Raw genomic sequence first — 18,865 nt, 5'->3', positions numbered from 1 at the left:
AGTTTCTTCCCTCACCCACTCTGCCCGCTTGCGGTCCCTTAGCGTTACACCTATCATTTTCCTTTCCATAGCTGCTGCGTTGTCCTTAACTTAAGCTGAACCCTTTTCGTCAGCCTCCATGTTTCTGCCACGTAGGTGAGTACCGGTAATATACAGCTGTATTTTTGCATGGTGACTTAAATGGCCGCCCGTAGCGAGCTCCTGACTTCAGGGATGCCCTCGCCCTTGTTATGGACCGTCGTGATATTGTTTGCATTGGACAATATCGAATGCGCCATGTTTGGATGGTGATTTGTGAGAATAGTATTTCAAAACAGATGCTCGTGGACGTGATGGAGCTGCGCATGAAAGGGCTTAAAAACATATTTGATCCTGCAACAAGAAACATTAAGTAGAAGCTGCTTTGGCTCTCGCGCCACGTGGAGCATCGCCGGACTGTGGAAGCTTTGGAACCGTATGGCACTGTTCAGTCAGTCGAGTGTGAAAAGTGACGCTACCCTGGGATGGAGCATATCAAGACGGAAAACCATGAGGTGTCTATCACGCTGAAAGATGGGGTCTCATCTTCCAGTGTTTCGCACCCCCTAAGTGTATTTGGGATTCAGGCCTTGGTAATCATACCGGGCAGGCCTCCACTGTGTCATCAGTGTAGCAGAGTTGAGAACATCCGGCGGCAGTGCCGTATGCCGCGATGCTCCCAGTGTCGTCGTTTTGGTCACACTGTGGATACCTGTGTCATGAAGTATGCCGATAGGTCATGTCAGGGCACCTGGTCTAAAGAAGACGATGTAGTCTCAGAGCAAATCGTGGACATTACAGATGTTGTGGACGCTTCTGGAGACCTTAACGCTGATATTCCGCGTGAAGCAATGTGCATTAATAATTCACTGGGCATCAAGCCGCCACCTACTGAAGCTACCGGCCCCAAGCCTCCGGACTCTGGCCAGCTTCAGCATATGGTGCACCTGATCTTGAGCTGGCTAAACAGCCGCGTTCTGCCGCAGAAGTATCTCAAGATCTGCCGCCAGAGGCTGCCGGGGAGCCAGCGGAGGAGCCAGCGGATACTCGGAGAACTTCAGAATGGGTTCAGAAGGGGTAGGGCGTTTAGATGATAGCCTGTTCGTGCTTACGCAATGCATAGAAATAGCTAAGGCGGAAAACGGAGCTCTGTTTTTAGCCTTTCTGGACATAAGCGGTGCACACGATAACGTGAACAGGGAACTCCTGTGGAGCATATTGAAAGATTTAGGTATCGGTCATGAGGTAATTGATTTTCTACAGGAAATCTACCGAGATAATGGGAAGGGAAAGAAAGTACCACAACTGTGGGGGTGCACAAAGGATTAAGGCAAGGTTGTCCTCTATCACCGCTGCTGTTCTCGCTCTACGTGATAAATATGGAAAGAAGGCTAGAAGAAAGTAATCTAGGTTATAATCTGTCGTACAGATTAGGCGGAAATGTAGTTGAGCAGCGACTCCCGGGTTTAATGTATGCGGATGATATTGTACTGTTAGCAGATAGCCAGGAAGACTTACAAACTTTGGTTAATTGCTGTGGAGACGAAGGAGACGCTCTAGGATTCAGTTTTAGTGCAACTAAATCAGGTGTGATGTTTTTTAACGATACAACTGATCAGGTGCTTAGAATACAGGGCCACGACATACCTAAAGTGGCTGAATACAAATACCTCGGGATATGGCGAAACGAAGGGCAGACATACACGGAAAAGCACGAACAGGCTCTTAGGGCAGGGACTTACTTTCGGCGATGCTGTTCTGTGCTTAAGGGCAGAAGTTCAGTCGGCATTAGACATAAATCAGAGAGCAGTTGGAAGATTAGCACTAGGTGCCCACGGCAAAACCACAAACGAGGCAATACAAGGTGATATGGGCTGGGCATCGTTCGAAGCACGGGAAGCTAAGAGTAAGATACTATGTGAAGTACGCCTGAGGAAATTGGACGATAACAGGTGGGCAGCTAAGGTATTTAAATATTTATACAGAAAGACCGTTGACTCACAGTGGCGGAAAAGAACTAGAAAACTAACCAATAAGTATGCCGGTCATGAGGACGGAGAAAGAAAGAGCATTAAACGACAGGTTAAAAACGCGGAAGTTAAAAATTGGATGAATTCAATGGAAAAGAAACATAGTGTAGAACTATATCGATACTGGAAAAGGCAGATCAGGAAAGAATTTTTCTATGATAACTTGAGAGGCAGTGCCCTACTTTTTGAAACTAGGTCAGGGTGTCTTAGAACACGCAGCTACGAAAAGAAATTTAACGAAGATGACACATGTGCAGTGTGTGGTAGATCTGTGGAAACAACTGAACACCTCATAATCAAATGTAATGGTATCCATCCGGATGTCGATGCAGGCACAGTCAGTCTTCCTGAGGCCCTAGGGTTTAAAGGTAACAATGACCATGTAAATAGATCTGCAGTGGAAGTTAGCAAAAAGCGATTGGAAGATTGATGGCTGAAAAGCAGAGATGTGACATAAGGTTAGAATTGTGGGAAACCGTAGGTAAAGATGATGGCGAATCTTAATGAGAATTGCCAACACAGTAAAAAAAAATAGTAGTAAAGAAAGAAAAGCTGAGCATGGTGGCTATTGCCACCACCCCGTTTCAAAGGGGACGCTCCTATCCATCCATCTCATCCATCCATGTGCGTTGTTGAAGACGGATGGGGCCTGGAGATGACTGACTCGTTCAGCCCCGAAGGTCCCGGCTCTGAAGGACGATGTCGAACTTCGTTACGCAGGAAACTGTACAGAAGGTTTATTTTACATATTTACAGTCGAGGAGGGAGTGCTCCGGTCACAAAACAACATCCCGTTGAATAGGGTTCAGATTCCCCAGATCTCTGACCGGGGAATAAAGTTCGGAGAATGGAGTTCAATCAGGTGGGCCGATGTGGACACTGCTGGCACCACCCACGGCAGGGGGCGGTGCTGGGCTCCGCGGGAAAGGAGTCTCTCGCAGTCTCCCCGCAGGTGAATGGACGTCCTCGATCTCCCCGCCGGATGGCTGAAGCACGAGACTTCTGTCGAGGACACCGCCGTCTCCCAATTAGCAGCCTCAACTTGACCTTGCGTAGCATCACCTCGACCGTGACCCGAGGATAGACTCGGCCACACTACTGCTGATGCTTCCGACGCTGCTGCTGGCGGCGCCAGGCCGCGTCGCATTTTTTGCTTCGCGATGAGTAATGACCGGTACTATTTCTTCCCATGACCGTGTTCTTGGATCTTAACAGCTCCTCCGCGGCACGAAAAATCTCGATTGACCAGCGTTCACGACCGCTGGGCAGGAAGAGATCAGGCCGGAACTGGGTTGAAGGGCTGGTTTCCAGGAAGAGCATCCAAGATCGAACAATCAACAAAGGAAGGCATCAGTGGACTGTTCCCCGAGACAGGGCACTGACCCACAAGCAAGCGCTCGGAATTTGCCAAACACCCACCAGGCTTTCGACAACGACAACAAATGTTTACTAAAATATGACTGAATTTTGGTGCCGACAAAGCGAGAAACATCCCCTTTGAAATAGCCAAAGACGGACTGCTTGAACCAAGGTTAAAAAAAAAAAAACACAGCAGGTGGTCCTACTAATTTCTGCTGCTTAAAACAATCGGCTCAAGCCATCAGCATTTCCGTGCGGTTTTCCCTTCTTTACGCACGGAGAAAACGTAGTGTTGGAAAGCTAGACTCCGTCTGAGCAAGGGACAATTTTTGGGGGGACAAAATTGTCATAAGAATGTTTGAGACGATGGTCAGTCTCAAAGACGAACTTCGCCCTATGCAGGTAACCCTGGTAACCCGACAACATCTGTGCCACCCAAGCCAAACACGTGCACTCTATTTCTGGAGCGCTGTACGCTTCCTCTCTACAGGTCAGCTTGCGGCTGACGTACAGAACCGAGTGTTTTTCGTGGTCGTCGCCAACGTGACTTAAATTGCATCCAGTCGTCTATCACTGGCGTTACACTGGACTTAAACTCTGTACCATAGTAAGGGGTCCGAAGCAAGGGTCGGGACACGAGCGCATCCTTCAGGCTCCTTAAAGAGTTTTCTCTTCGGTCATCTCAGTGTATGTCAGTGAGGCTCCCTTTCGTAATGTGTCAGTCAAGAGATCAACGCTCCGTCTACGCGACTCTAAGCGTAGTTCTACTCGAGCTGCACTCCTATGAGTGCCCTTATCCATTGGTATCATGGGATATCGGCACCTATCATTTCTAACTCATTGACAGCATAGCCTTTGTCTAAGATAATAAAAAAAACAAAATCCGATCAACTCCCAAATTTTTAACTGAAAACAAAGTAGTCTTTCCCTGCCCAATTTCACTCGCACAAAAAAAAAACAGTGCAATACGGAAAAAAAAAGATGCCCAGGCTTAGCTTGGTTAAGCCAAGAATGCATTGCTAATTGTGCGGTCTTTTTGCGCGAGGTATTGCTTGGCGGCACTCGATTTTCTCAGCAGCTTTTCCTCCGTGACGTATGGATGGATGGATGGATAGGAGCGCCCCCTTTGAAACGGGGCGGTGGCAACCACCACCATGCTCAGCCGTCCTTTTTTTCTTCCTTTTTTCCCTTTTTTTCTGTTTTTACGTGGTTCGGTGACGTCACGTCACCACGTGACGTCACGTCACGTGGTTTGGTGGCTGCCCGGCCGCGCCCAAGGGCTGAACCGAGTGATTGCAATATGCTACGCATAAAAAGCAGCTTCTTCGAATGGCTATGCGAGGGTGAAAGCTGACTCACCTCCGCCGCGTTGAAAAGATTAGTCTTTCAGACGCGCCCGCCGGGGTCGCGTTCTCACTGATTGTACTGCTGTCAATTCGATAAAATAGGCTACAGAAAAAAAAAAAACATCCCTGACTCTCACTGTCGTTTCCACGCCCCCTCGAGGCTCTCTGAAAACCTTGGTAGAGCCTACAATGTCGATAACCGACTCTGGACGACGAGCAGTGACCAGCGCGAGAAGGTACCCTTTTTTATCGCCCCAAGCAGGAAGCTCGGCTACCCTTTCGCCATGCGCGCTTCCTAGAATGCGGTGCCAAAAGTGAAGGACGAATACTTTTCAAGTGCGCCCGCCAAACACGCCTGCATGCGTGCTTTCCGATTTTCGACCCCTTCGCTCGCAAGTGCTTAGTGCCGCGCAACCTTGCGCCTTCTGATCCCTTGGGCCGCTTTGCCCTTTTTCTAACTGGCTTTTTGTCCGGACGGCGTGGTCTACGTTTTCTTACAGGCCGATGCCCCTTGGAGCACTTCGCGCCTGTTCTGGTCGGAAAACGCTCCTTCCATTCTCATTACTCATCTGCCCGTGCCGCCTGACCAGTCACTCCAGCTGCAAGTCTACGGGGTGCAACGCGGGAAGGCTTCGCCTTTCCTTCTACCGCATTTCTTTCTTTCGCACCTGTCCGCGCAACCGAATTTTGGGCTTTAAATTTGATCCGCTTTCCCTTGGCCCTTTTCCTTCTCCGCCTAGACTGTTGCGTGTGTGTCTCCTGGTCACAACTAGCTACCTCTTGTTTCTCAGTCGTACTTCCGAAACTTTTTTGAATTCAAAACTGGCTTCTGTGCCGTCGCAGCAGAGTGACAGCTCCACGCAGCTGACAGACGGACTTGAAGCTGCCCCCGTGTTCTTCGCCTCATTCCTTTGGGGGTTGTCCTCTACCGCTTGCCTGTCGCTCCGCGCGCCATTCTCTACACTGCACTGCTCAGCGGGGGACTCTTCCCTGGAAGTCTGGCTCTCACTTCTATCTTTATGCTCGGCAGCCTCGCCTTCTTCGAGCGCCAGCATTTCCAAGGTAGCCTCTCCCTAGTCTTTGTCGCTGAAGCCACTGTGACATCCCAACACGCTCTTACTGTGGTTGCTATTCTCTAAAGGGATTTCCTTTGTTTCAGCTTGGAAACTTCTACGGATTGGAAAATCTTCCTATTCGCGGCCCTGCCAGTCCGACGCTTGTATCGACTCTACTGAAAGGGTCCCGCTCTCAACAATCCCTAAAAAGGTGTCCGTTGCCCTTCTTACCTCACTTGTAGGAGAATCCTCGCACTGGTGTCGTGTAGACGCTATCTCTGAATGCTCTCGCTTAGCATTGCGTCTAACTACGGTGGGCACGGTGTTGAATTCTGCGGCTTTCCTTGGACCGCCGTACCGATTGTACACGTTCTGTGCCACGTCCCTCGTGGTGTAGCGGTTTACCAACTCGGCTACGGTCACAGACTCGGCGGGCCTTAACTGCAGACCTATTTCATCACCATCCCTTGCTCTTTCAGGAGTTCCGGCTCTCGCACTACCGCCCTTTTTTCGTAGTTCGTTTTCGAGCTCTAATCGCTTTAATTCCCTGTTCTCATTTTCAGCTTCCCAATTTCGCCGCTGTTTCTCTTTTTCCCACTCCCCATCAGCTTCCTCTTTACGTGATTTTTCCTCCTGGTCGACTTTCTCTTCAGGCTCCCGTATCAAGTTCCATGTACCTACCAGCTGATAATTAGTCTCGACCTGTTTACAAATGAATTTGCATAGGTCAATCTTGGCCATTTTTTCTGCACTTCTACTGACAGTTCCTCACATATCAAGAACAATTCCGACTTTGACAATTTCATAAGGTCCATGATCACGCTTTCTCCGCTTTAGCTCTGCTATTTTAAAAAAAATGCCTTGAGAATAACCCTTCTCAATTGACAAACACTTGATTCCCAGTCAAGATTACTCTCTAAATCTAAAGCCTGGCGAATCCCATAGCAAAAGCCAAAACGCTCACCCGTGGAGAAAGCACGATATCGCAAGGTCCACCCAGCTGCAGCCAACCAGTGTTGCAGACGGAGGGGGCCTAGAGATGACTGACTCGTTCAGCCCCGCAGGTCCCGGCTCCGAAGGATGATGTCGGACTCCGATACGGAGGAAACTGTACGGACGGTTTATTTTACATATTTACAGTCGAGATGGGAGTGCTCCGGTCACAAAACAACATCCCGTTAAATAGTGGTCAGATTCCCCAGATCCCTGACTAGGGAATAAAGTTCGGAGAATGAAGTTCAATGAGGTGGGCCGATGTTGACACTGTTGGCACCACCCACGGCAGGGGGCGGTGCTAGGCTCTCTCGCAGCTCGGTCGATGGGAAGGGGAAGACAGGGTGATCAAACACTGATGCGTCACCTTGACCACCGCTGCAAGTCTTCTGTGCGCTGCCTCCGCGGGAAAGAAGTCTCCGCACAGGCGAATGGACGTCCTCGAACTCCCCATCGTATGGACGAAGCACTAGACCTCTGTCGAGGACACCGCCGTCTCCCAATTAGCAGCCTCAACTTGACCTTGCGTAGCATCACCTCGTCCGGTGACCCAGGACAGACTCGGCCACACTACCGCTGCCGCCGTCGTCTATGCTTCCGCCGCTGCTGCCGGCGGCGCCAGGCCTCGTCGTATCTTTTGCTTCGCGATGAGTCACGTCCGCTACTAATTTTTTCCAGTACCGTGTTCGTGGATCTTAACAGCGTCCAGACTGCTACCTAGGTGGTGCGTCGCTGGGGTGTTGCGCGCCGCATCTGGAGTCAACCACTTGAGTCTGCAAAGCGCCACCTGCCGATAGCGAGCTGCGAGTGATGTGGTGTTCCAGTCCTAATGGGCAGAAGCCTGAGACACCTGAGGGGTCTCAAAGGTAAAAATTGGCGGGGGCTTAGCTTTGGTTAACCCTGGTAGGTTGCGAAAGCAAAAGCGCAGCACCTCCAACTGAAGGAACGCAGTGCGCCGCGTCTATAGGTCACGCGTGGCTACCGGCCATCGCTGCACGACGACTTTTGAAATCGTCTTGGAACACAATGCGCTGCGTTTACAGGCACGCGTGGCTACCGGCCGCCGCTGCGCGGCGACTTAAAGCGTCTTCGGTATTTTTTTATATTTTGTTTTTGATGTTGTTGCGACTGAGAGAAAGAAATCGTTGCAGCCGTGCCTTGTGCATGTCGGAGGACATTGCCTGGCTGAAACGCACAGCGTGGTTACGCCGGGACGACTGCGACGAGCCGGGTTGGAGCCCGATATATCTCCGTCTGGCGTGACGTCATCATAGCGAGCGCCTCCTCGCGGCAGCGGCACGCAGCTGCTGCTCGGCGCAGCGTAGTTACGCTGGGACGACCGCGACGAGACGAGTTGGGGCTCTGTCTTTCTTCGTCTGGCGTGACGTCATCACAGCGAGCGCCTCCTCGCGGATGCGCCGCGCAGCTGCTGCTCGGCGCACCATGGTTACGCTGGGACGACCGCGACGAGACGAGTTGGAGCTCTGTCTTTCTCCGTCTCGCGTGACGTCATCACAGTGAGCGCCTCCTTGCGGCAGCGCCGCGCAGCTGCTGCTGGCCGCACCGTGGTTACGCTGGGACAACCGCGACGAGACGAGTTGGGCTCTGTCTCCCTCCGTCTGGCGTGACGTCACAGCGGTGGTCATGCTAAAGGTAAAACGTGGTTACACCACCGGGACAACGCTGGAGGGCTCAAACTGCGAGCAGTATTGTTCTCGCAATAAAAAAATGGCGGGGTCACAGCTTTTGGGGTCGCTACTCTTAACGTTAGAAGCTTGCAAATCAACGGCGGCAGTACCAATTACAGCACCTATTTGAAAGCTGTGGAGCGAATGTAGCTGCAATTCAGGAAAGTGGGCTGGCTACCGATGAGGATACAGAAGCTGCTCTGGAGATGCTTTTACCGCAATATAATACTATCGTTAGCGTTTCCGTCGACGGCGACCACAATGGTAGCATTACTGCGAAGAAGAGGCAACAGAGGTTTCGTTGATTTCAGTGCCGCATTTCTTTTACCAAAGTGAAAGTGAAGAGGCCATAAACGAGGGAATAAACTTAAAGGTTTGTTTCATGATTTACCACATTTTCTGCGATTGGCATCACTCACCCCTTCGTAAATTTGTAACGAATGGAAATAGAATGATTCTACTTGCCGCAACGATTCCAGACACGTTGAGGAGTGAAATAGGTTTGTTTTATGAAGTTTAACGTCCCAAAGCAACTAAGGCTATGAGAGACGCCGTAGTGGAGGGCTCCGGAAATTTCGACCACCTGGGGTTCTTTAACGTGCACGTCATCGCACAGTACACGGGCTTCTGGAATTTCTCCTCCAAAGAAATTCAACCGCCGCGGCCGGGATCGAACCCGCGTCTATCGGGTCAGCAGCCGAGCACCATAGCTACTGAGCCACCACGGCGGCAGGAGTGAAATAAATCTGTCGATTTGTTTCCTACAGTAGCAGTAGTATGCTAGTTATTTTTATAAGTGTGACAATCTAAAAAAGAAAGAAGTAATACCGCCATCATAGAGAGTAGGGCTTTGGGAACATGCTGGCATAAAAAAATTCCGCACTCTCTGCTTAATTATTCAAGACCCGGGTGTCTTGACGAGGATGTTAATTATAGTTACCCAAGAACTGCACCAGGTAGAGATGAAAATAAAACGCATTACTCAAATTTGCAGAGCAATTTCATATTTGCACCAAATTTGGCTACATATCTCATGCATCAATAAAGAAAACACATTTCATTGCCTGATCCCCTGTCAATCTCGCTACGTGCCTCTGTTGGTAGCGCGCCTGCGGTTGCTTCTTTGCAAACAGGCTACGCGATCATGTAATACTTCATGAAGCAGCTTAAGACACATGCATGATGCAATGAAAAGCATATGGCGGTTAGCACACTTAAATTACGCTGTTCGAAGTATGCCAATGTGACCGCGCATGATTGTCACAACTTGCCAGAATTCTTTCTACTACAATCAGATAATTATGTCGCTCATGTTAAGAAGTTTGAAGTATATATTAAATGCCATAAAACGCGCCATTATATTTTTGTATAACTTCTGCACACGTTAAAACATGCTGTGCTATCACTAAAATAACTCACTCCATGGAGGTGAGTGACCCTGCCGGCGCCCGTGCACACCAGCTCAGGGTGATAAATACGTGCGCAGCTACATACATGCATTTTTTTCCTTGCGCAATTTTAAGCGTACCATGCTGTTGCTCAGGGAAATGAGCGCGGCATATTCCCTGCTATGAAGTACACTGACTGGCGGAGCCAGTCGACACCCAGACTTCGCGCTTCTACTACCGCAGTATATATACTAATGCGGTATTTACTTGCGAGAAACCTGTGAAGGCTAATCTAATGTTCCGTTTTATGACACTGCGCGGATCCAACAGTGAGGCAGCTGGTCAGTACATGCTGCTTCTGTAGTGCGCAGGCATGATGCAGCCGTCGGTAGCTGCAGGTGCTGCGGTAGGCACGGGCAGGCGGATCGTGTTCTGCCTACAGCGCGAAAGTCGCTACTGACATCAGCGCAACCGCATCTTCGTGACGTCGCGGGTTGAAGGAGGTCTATAGACAGTCTATAGCCAAAGGAAATTAAGGCTGTTGTAGACTTACTCTATATAGAAAAAAATTAAGGCGCTCATATATTTTAGTCTATAGACAATCTATATAGACCGTCTATAGAAAATAAATTAAGGCGGTTATAGAATTTAGTCTATGCGGTCTGTAGGAAATTTAGGTGGTTGTAGAATTCAGCCTATTGATAGACTAAGGCCATTTGTAGAGAACGGAAAAAAAATCAGGGGGCACTTTGACTGTCTAAAGTGCGTAGAGGCGAAAGCGTTTTCCGCCCCACTTTGACTGCTTCTGTGGCACCGGTGACGTCACATATAATTGAGTACTAATTACCAAGTGATGACAAATCACTAATTAGTGATTAATTACTGATTAATTCCTGAATACTAATTTTACTGCTAATTAATGCCGCTTAAGCTTCGCCTTTAGGAGTGGTACGCGACAGCGTGTTGTAGCGCTGCCAGGGAGTCTACGGAACGCCACCACCCGTTCGGCGCGATCCCTAGCCCTTTGAACGCAACGCTTTTTGAGGAAAGGAAATGGCGCAGTAATTCTCAGTCATCTCGGGGGACACCTGAACCGCACCGTAGCGGAAGGGAGGAAGTGGGAGAGAAAGAAGACAAAGAGGGCCCGTAATGAAGAAAATGAAAATTGTATTTCAGGACAGGAAATTACGCAGTAACTGTCTCACATATCTCGATGGACACCCGTCAAAATTCAGGGGGGCACTTTTTTGACCTAAAGTGTGGTCACTGATGTGTTATTAAGATGTTAGGGAGTCCACAGAACGCCATCGCCCATTCGGTTCTACGCCTCGCTCGTCGGTAAATTGGTTTTTGAGGAAAGGAAATGTATCCGTTTCTCATACCTCGGTGGACACCTAAACCTCGCCGGAAGGGAAGGGAGGAGGATGAGAGTGAGCGAAGACACGGTATTCACTAGACGCGCCTTTGCTCATGCCAAACCATCGAGCTGGCATGGCGGAGTGGATAGCATGCTCGTCTCACACGCCGAAGACCGGGGTTCGATTCCCGAGCTCGACCAATTTCCTACTCGTTTTTATTTATTTATATGTGCTGACTAGAAAAGTTAATTAGCCTAATTGGGTAATGAAGCGATTAACAAAGCTCAGTCCCACTTACCTGGAGCATCACTATACGATCCCTTCAATTGGTTGCATGGTTACTACAATTGGCCAAAGTACAATTGGCCCCGTTTGAAATTCGCGCACTGTGTCGTCACGACCGTTTAGACCAATTGAAAAGCGTGACATTTCTGTCGACAACTGCTGCTTACAACGATGAGACATTAAAGGCTTTCGCCTTAATAAATGTTGTTATAAGATTTATTCTATAGTTTTTAGGCCATCTATAGAAAAAAGGAAATCAAAGGGGTTATAGACGTGCCTATGATATTCTATAGACCGTATTAAACATAAGGAAAATAAGGCGGTCATAGCTTTAGTTTATAGATGGTCCATAGACTGTCTATAGACAAGAAGAAATTATGGCGGCTATATATTTTTGCGTAGAGGTAGTCCATAGACCACGTATAGAAAACGAAAACTGAGGCTGTTATAGACTTTCGTCGATATGAAGTCTATATGCCGTCAATTGATGGTTTTTAGACTTTTTCTTTTGTGCATTCATGCACGAAAGAAAGCTAGGGCAGTTATGCACTCTAGTCTTGGTAGTCTCTAGATTATTTATAGACAAAAGGCGTGACGAGGGTTAAAGACTTTAGTCTATAAATAATATATAGACCGTCTTTAGACAAAAGAAAGTTAAGGCTGTTATAGACATTAGTCTATAGATGCTCTATAGACGGAAAATATAGGCTGTTTTAGACTTTAGTCTAAAGATAGTCTACTGACCGTCTATACAACAAGGAAAAGTCTAACGGATGGCTACAGTTTATTAAAAGGCTATAGAGAATTTTTATAAGGTAATCAGCAAAGAGATAAAACTTCCAGACAAGAGTGCGGTGACTACTGTCTCTTTGCTTATCTCCTTGCTTGCGCCGCGTCTCTCACCGCGGACGGCGCCGGAGCTGACACTCAACAGGAAAACGGCGCAAAAGACGTGGACAAAAGAGACAAACACGACAGGACCAGTCGTGTTTGTCTCTTTTGTCCACGTCTTTTGCGCCATTTTCCTGTTGAATCATGAACCAACTAGCCCAAACTAGAGTTCTTCTGGAGCTAACACCTTCGCAAGCGCTCCCCAGGTGCATCTCGCGATTTCTAGCATTGCGGTGCAGCGACTGTTACGATCTTTGTGACTGTGGCAGGTAGGGTTCAATTACCGCTTTCGAGTCAAATTTGCAACTAAACATGAGATAAGAAGAGGCCCCAAACATTTAATCATCGCGGTGACGTGAGTTTTCGTCGTTGCGCTTCTTTAAGGCTGGGCCGTATGTCAAAGACGCGAAGGTTTTCCTTTGTCTTTATTCGCCAGCTGTGAGGCCAGCGTGTCAAAGCTGCTGGACTGGAATTCCTTTGCCCATGTCTCAAAACCACATAATAGTGGTTTTGATCACATGAAGTTTCGGTCGCTGCAGTAACTTTTCTTGTGTAATAATTCATGCGACCGGGACTGCAGTGCATGGTAAACAGCGTCTGCAGAAAGACGATTTCATTCAGTAGCGGCTTGCGGAAAACGATAAAGGCGGTAAGTTGCGCAATTGTAGTTTGCAGATGGTCGATGCACCACTTTATCATCCCCGCGGCGGCCTGAAACGAGCAAAACAGTTTGAGGACAGAGTTTTCAAGCTTGCGAATGCTGAAGTAGATATAGAGAGCGCCTTGCATTGATCGATGAGGATGGGGCCCGTGTGCACCGTGGTTAATGAAGAGCAATCTCACGATTAAAGAATCAGACTGACGCAGTAGCCTCGACGCAGTGGCTATCGGCTGCAGACCCCAAGAATGCAGGATAGAAGCCCAGCCACTGGTGAAACGCAAAATACGCCCGTGCACGTACCCCAGCGGGTGAAATTTTATCCCCTGTCACAAAATTCGGCGCATTTTTACAAAAAAAAAAAAGATCCCCAGCGCCACGCGGAAGCGATCTCGCCAGCGCACGTCGTTAGAAAGGGGGAGAAGAAAACCCCGGAGAGCGCCTAGCCTTGTGTGTATTGCTGCCCTCTATACCGTCGCTCGCCGGCGCGACGCCAAGGGGATTGCGTCAGCGCATGTCGTCGCAGTAGTTTCTACTCAGTGCTTATAGAGAGGGCGTAGCCTTGAGCCTGCTAAGTGATGCCCTCTCTCTCTTCACTCGCGCGTCGGCGGCAGCGCAACATCAGAAGATCTCGAAGCTCCTCGAAGCCAGTCTCAGCGTCTGACCAATGGTGCCGCGCGCCTGGAGCGAGAAGGAGGTTGCACAGCCGATACTGTGTGTATGTGCGCGCCTGCCTTGGCGCGCAGAACGAACAGACGTGGAGTTCGCCTATATATGAAGGACATTGATCGCTGCCTGTCAACCAGAGCCGCCGTTCAAGCTTCAGAGAAGCGGGCCCGCTCGACTCCCGGACAACACCACTCGCCCAGCCACGGTGCAACGAGGGAGCGCGCGCCAGCCTGCGGGACGGTACCGTCGTGTAGCTTTGGTCGTAGGACGGACGCAGCGCCCGGTGAAGAAATTGTGTTTTGTTTGTTTTCCTCTCTCGTGTGTTAGTGCATTTTAAAGCATATTGACGGGCTAGTTGGTTTTGCATCTTGAAACATGGAAAAAACCACCTTGGCGCAAATAATTTCACAAGGACAAAAGAGACGAGAACACAACAGACAGGCGCAAATAATTTCAGAAGGAAAAAAGAGACGAGAAGACAACGGACAGGCGCCTGTCTGTTGTCTTCTCGTCTCTTTTGTTCTTGTGAAATTATTTGCGCCTGGGTGGTTTTTTCCAAGTTTCAAGATGCAAAACCAACTACCCCGTCAACATCCCTTACTGAGCTATATTTCTATTACTGCGGGCCCTTCTTTCTGAGTGTCTACTCCTCATGCTACGCGCCAGCTTTTGGTGTGCTCCATTGTGTTGGCGCCTGTCCGTTGTCTTCTCGTCTCTTTTGTCCTTGTCAAATTATTTGCGCGTAGGTGGTTTTACGTTTTTCAAGTTTCATAGTGCACTTTAGGTGGAATAATTCATTTGTGTGGTAACCCCTCTTGAGTGTAACTTTGCATGAGTTGCATTGTTTTGTTAATCACTTTGTATGTGCTCGTACGAGTGATTGTGAAATCCTCCGTATCGTCTCTTTGCTCATAAACGTTGTCTTTTTTGTGTACCTTTGGCTGCCATCAATTCTCTGGCTTGCGAAGGGGCGAAAGCTGGGCACCAAACGACCAACCCCCTTTTCACTTGGTAGCTGGTCTCCTACTGAGCTTGCCACGCTGAGTCGAGGGCATCTCTTTTGAGGCCGTGACAGCTACCCCCCCCCCCCCCCCTCCAAGGGTGTCTGGGAACGTGCTTTAAAGTGCGCAAAGTGGTGACATACGGAGCCCTCTACTATGGCGTCTCCAACTCCACGTATTGTTATCGTTATTCACTGCTGCGAATATTTTAGCACTTTACAGAGGCCGGTGCGCAAGCATCTTGGCCATCATCGGCCAAAGGACGCAGCCCACGTCATGAGCTGGGCCAGTGAATCGTCTAAAGCAGCGAGTCCACGCGTAACCTTTCGCAGAGAGGGCTGAGTCGGGCTGGTTGGTTCATGTTGAATGGTGCGACGAAACAGCGCTGACGGACGGCACGGAAGAAGAGGGGACAGACACATGCGCTGACATGCGCGTGTGTCTATCTTTTCTTCCGTCCCGTCCGTCAGCGCCGCTTTGTCGTACCATTCAACCTTACGCTATCCATGATTTGTAAGAGGCAGCAATACTCGCGGTTTAGCTTACCTCAGGCACTGCAGACGATCCTGGGACTGTCTCGTTGTAGGTCCACGCGTCGCAGGTCACCAGTGTCTCAGGGTCAATGGTGCCGTTCTCCCAGATGGTTCGATGACGGCAGCGTTCAAACTTTTTGGTTTGTCGCATGTCTTCAGCGCTGATATTCCCGGGGGCTCCATCCGTGTGCACCACCTGAAGAAAGACGGGTAGTGGCCATGACACCATCAGCGCGCGAATGCTTCTCGCCCAGGAAGCAGCTGGGATACCGGCTGCTTGTTCATTTTGATGCCACGCTAGAATTTATTTGTTTTTGATATATCTGTCGTTGATGGTCAAAGTTGCACACACCGTTCGCTTCTATAGTAAAAGAGGAATGCCTCCATGGGATAACGTTTTTCTAAGGAAAGCAGGAGGTCTCAGCATTTACCTCAAAAATCATGTTCGACTTCAAAGTAGTACTTGCAGCTTTGGTATACTTCCTGCGCAGTGCGTCTGAAATCATTTTCAGGCCTTAAAATATACAGTCCTGTCCAACAAAACCATTTTTTATACGCATTCCAAACTAGGTGAACTTCGGAGTGTATTACACAGAGGACTGAAAGTTCACCACGTAGTGAGACATTGCGCCTTACGAGGAAGGAATGCATCTTCCTTTAACTAAAGAAATGTCCTCCGCAGTTCAGGCGAAGTGCTCAGCCACAGCTGCACTTCCTATCCGCTGCCTCAGCTCTGCAAAGCTAGCTTGTGGACAGCTGGGCAAAATACGATTGATCAATACATTTCAAAGTCAGGGCCCCGCTGGCCAGTGTTAAGATGGTCACACGAACCGGCGCGCTTCTTTATTTGCGCATTCTAAGGGGCGATCTTTAGCAAGTTATCTTTTACCGCAAAAATGAAGAGCCTGTTTTTATGGCTCATTTGGATTGAGATGCTGACTTCTGATTGAACTAGGACGGATGTTTTGCTCTTTCGTAGAATCGGGGCGCTGCTCCGGATTGTGGAGTACGCCATAAGAAGCTGGCACTACTTCTGGTGCACCTGACACACCTCTCATATTTTATTGTAAATATTCCTTGTAATCTACAAAGGCCGCATACCGGATGTTGAAAATTACTCATTCACAATTTCTTAACAATCGATGACAGGTACGCTATAGCTGTTTATGCATACGACATGTGCGGACAAAAGCAAACGGAGCGTGCTATTGCCTTCTAACAGTTTTCACGCATGTCCTAATTGAAACTGGCAGCTGTGGTGTGTGCAGGCTGTTAGTGGATGCCAGTGTGCTTTCTCGTGGACGAATTAACGTTCCTCCATGTCCAAAGGAAAAGATGTTATTGTAATTAGAACGAAATAGCGTTCTCTGTTTACTTATCTCCGCACTTGCACGTTATGCGACCAGACAGGCGCTGAAAATCACCCCATCTTCGCCGTCAATATTCCAATTAGGTAAAATACAATTTAAACACTTTAAACACTGCATTTAAATATTTAAACGGGCCCTGAAACACTTTTCTATTAAGGTACGCGTGTTATTAGTCAATGTTGAAATGCGCTGCTTCATGAGTCTCGCCCAGCCAGCGTTTTTCGAATGCGTTTTGCATAAGTGGAGCCATCGCACATTTAAATTTACCCTTTGCGCCTTTCCCTCTGCTCTCTAGATTCCTAGAACACTCTTGGCTTAGGGTCGTTAAAGACCACATACCACCTCAATACAAAACAGCCTCCCCTAAGCGCCTACGTCCGCTGGAACGCCATCGCTGACGTAATCAGGTCATCCTTAGTTGTCTAGCTTTTTATTTATCTGCCGAATCACCTATTTCCGGCCCTGGCACATGTGACTGAGCCGGCTGGCGACGCGGCCAGGGGTGGCGCTTCGCCCACAGCGAAAGAAACTGCGTTTATTTTCTTTTTTTTTCAGTGTGGCGTTCATGTGAGGTACGAAAGCGTTTAACGGATAGCCATTTCTCAGTCTATATGCGTAGACATGGCACAGGAAGAGGGCGCCAATTTTTAAATGTGGAAGGAAAGAGCAAGCCAATCAACTGACGTCATTCTAAGTTCACTGCTGCCTGTGTGGAGCTACAGCTACCTGGGATGTTCATGACGGCGAAATCTAACGATGGGCGAGTTTATTTACGATGCTAAAAAGATTTTGCAGGGCCTCATTAAATATCACGACTCTTTTGCAGGTTCAAAAACCGAAAAAGGTGCGAAGCAGCTACAAGTACGCATTCGTGTCCTAATCGCTCACCGGTATGGCGAACTCCCTCCACTCCTCGTCCGTCCAGTTGTTGGCAAGCCAGGAAGGCTTGGCGCACCAGTGGTCAACGTCTGGCACAACAAAGGGTGCGATGAGCAGCGTCCACGACGTCGGGAACGCCCGAAGCACCGTGATGGCGCCCACGGCCAGGTGGTACCAGCCCAGCTGGCCCACAACGTCCGAAACGTCCAGCATGGTGGGGCTGAGGAAAAAGGCGCTTTCTGTCTCGCCGCTGTCGAGGACCGGTACTGAGACTCCTCCTGGGGACACCCTCCGCTTACATGCCTTTTTCCTGGGAAATCGTCGAATGAACTGGAAATGAAAAGGAATATGTGTCATTTGAAAAGTTCCCAAGTGTACACTCGCGAACAAAAGTATATTTCTCTGTAGTTGGACAAAGCAGTTTGACGAAAATACTGAAGACGAGGGAACCTACATGCTCCATAAACAGGAAAATTATCAGCTCACTGACTGAAGCGGCAAAGCACAAAAAAAATAAAAAAGGTCAGTGAAATCGCATTCCGCGAACTCCTCTCCATGGTCATACTTTCAGCCCTTTTTACGACGATGATATTGGTATAAACACTGGGAAAAACTGCATTTATGGGTGAGCCGCCGCGGTGGTGAGTGCTTATGGCGCTCGACTGCTAACCCGAAAGATGTGGGTTCGATCCCGGCGTCGGAGGTCGAATTTTGATGGAGGCGAAATTCTTGAGGCCCTTGTACTCTGCGATGTCGGTGAACGTTAAAGATCCCCAGGCAGTCGTAATTTCCGGAGGCCTTGACAACGGCGTCCCTCATAGCCTCAGTTGTTTTGGGAAGTTAAACCCCAGTAAACCAGAAATCTATATTTGTGACTGGGCAGTAGTTGACCCCACAATCCTCCATCCACAGGTGAAGGCTGTCATTCACAGGCCAAAGTTGTCATTGCTGATTAAGTATCCACGCGGCCAAGTCTCAGTCATCTGGTTTCCCGGTCACCTGCAGCTACCAGGAGGAAACGAAGCTGCTCACAGGCATGACCGAGCTCTTCTATACCGGGCGTCTGCTCCTGATTACCATGAAGGGTGCTATGACCTAATAGGTTTTGCTGTGTACGCTTACAATCTCGCACCATACAGAACAGGCAGGAAAGAATACCACCACATAAATTCCTCAATAAGCTAAAAGAAAAAGCCCTTAGGAGACTACAAACCAACACACACCCAACGCGCTCCATGGTGCGGCTGTTACGTTTGGTGACATGCCTGAACCATTCTTTTAATGAGTTCTCAGGCAAGCGAGTTTCCTGTTGCACCGTGGGGTGAAGAGAATCCGTCAATTCAG

General features: G+C 48.9%; 1 protein-coding gene across 2 annotated transcripts in view; it reads right to left on the bottom strand.

Moving 5' to 3' along the window:
• Positions 1–18,865, bottom strand: part of LOC149325978 (solute carrier family 22 member 6-A-like) — a 131,503-nt gene that overhangs the window by 93,880 nt on the left and 18,758 nt on the right. For both annotated transcript variants that reach the window (XM_089562356.1, XM_089562355.1), the window contains exons 2-3: positions 17,531–17,851; positions 15,286–15,468 (exon numbers count right to left, since the gene is read on the bottom strand). In XM_089562356.1, coding sequence (XP_089418482.1) covers positions 15,286–15,468; positions 17,531–17,734 — 387 coding nt within the window. In that variant the 5' untranslated portion in view covers positions 17,735–17,851. The remainder of the gene's footprint in view (positions 1–15,285; positions 15,469–17,530; positions 17,852–18,865) is intronic.

This window comes from Amblyomma mixtum, chromosome 10 (assembly GCF_055824585.1).
Source record: "Amblyomma mixtum isolate Tamu chromosome 10, ASM5582458v1, whole genome shotgun sequence".
Lineage (NCBI taxonomy): Eukaryota > Metazoa > Arthropoda > Arachnida > Ixodida > Ixodidae > Amblyomma > Amblyomma mixtum.
This window is presented reverse-complemented; position numbering and strand designations above follow the sequence as displayed.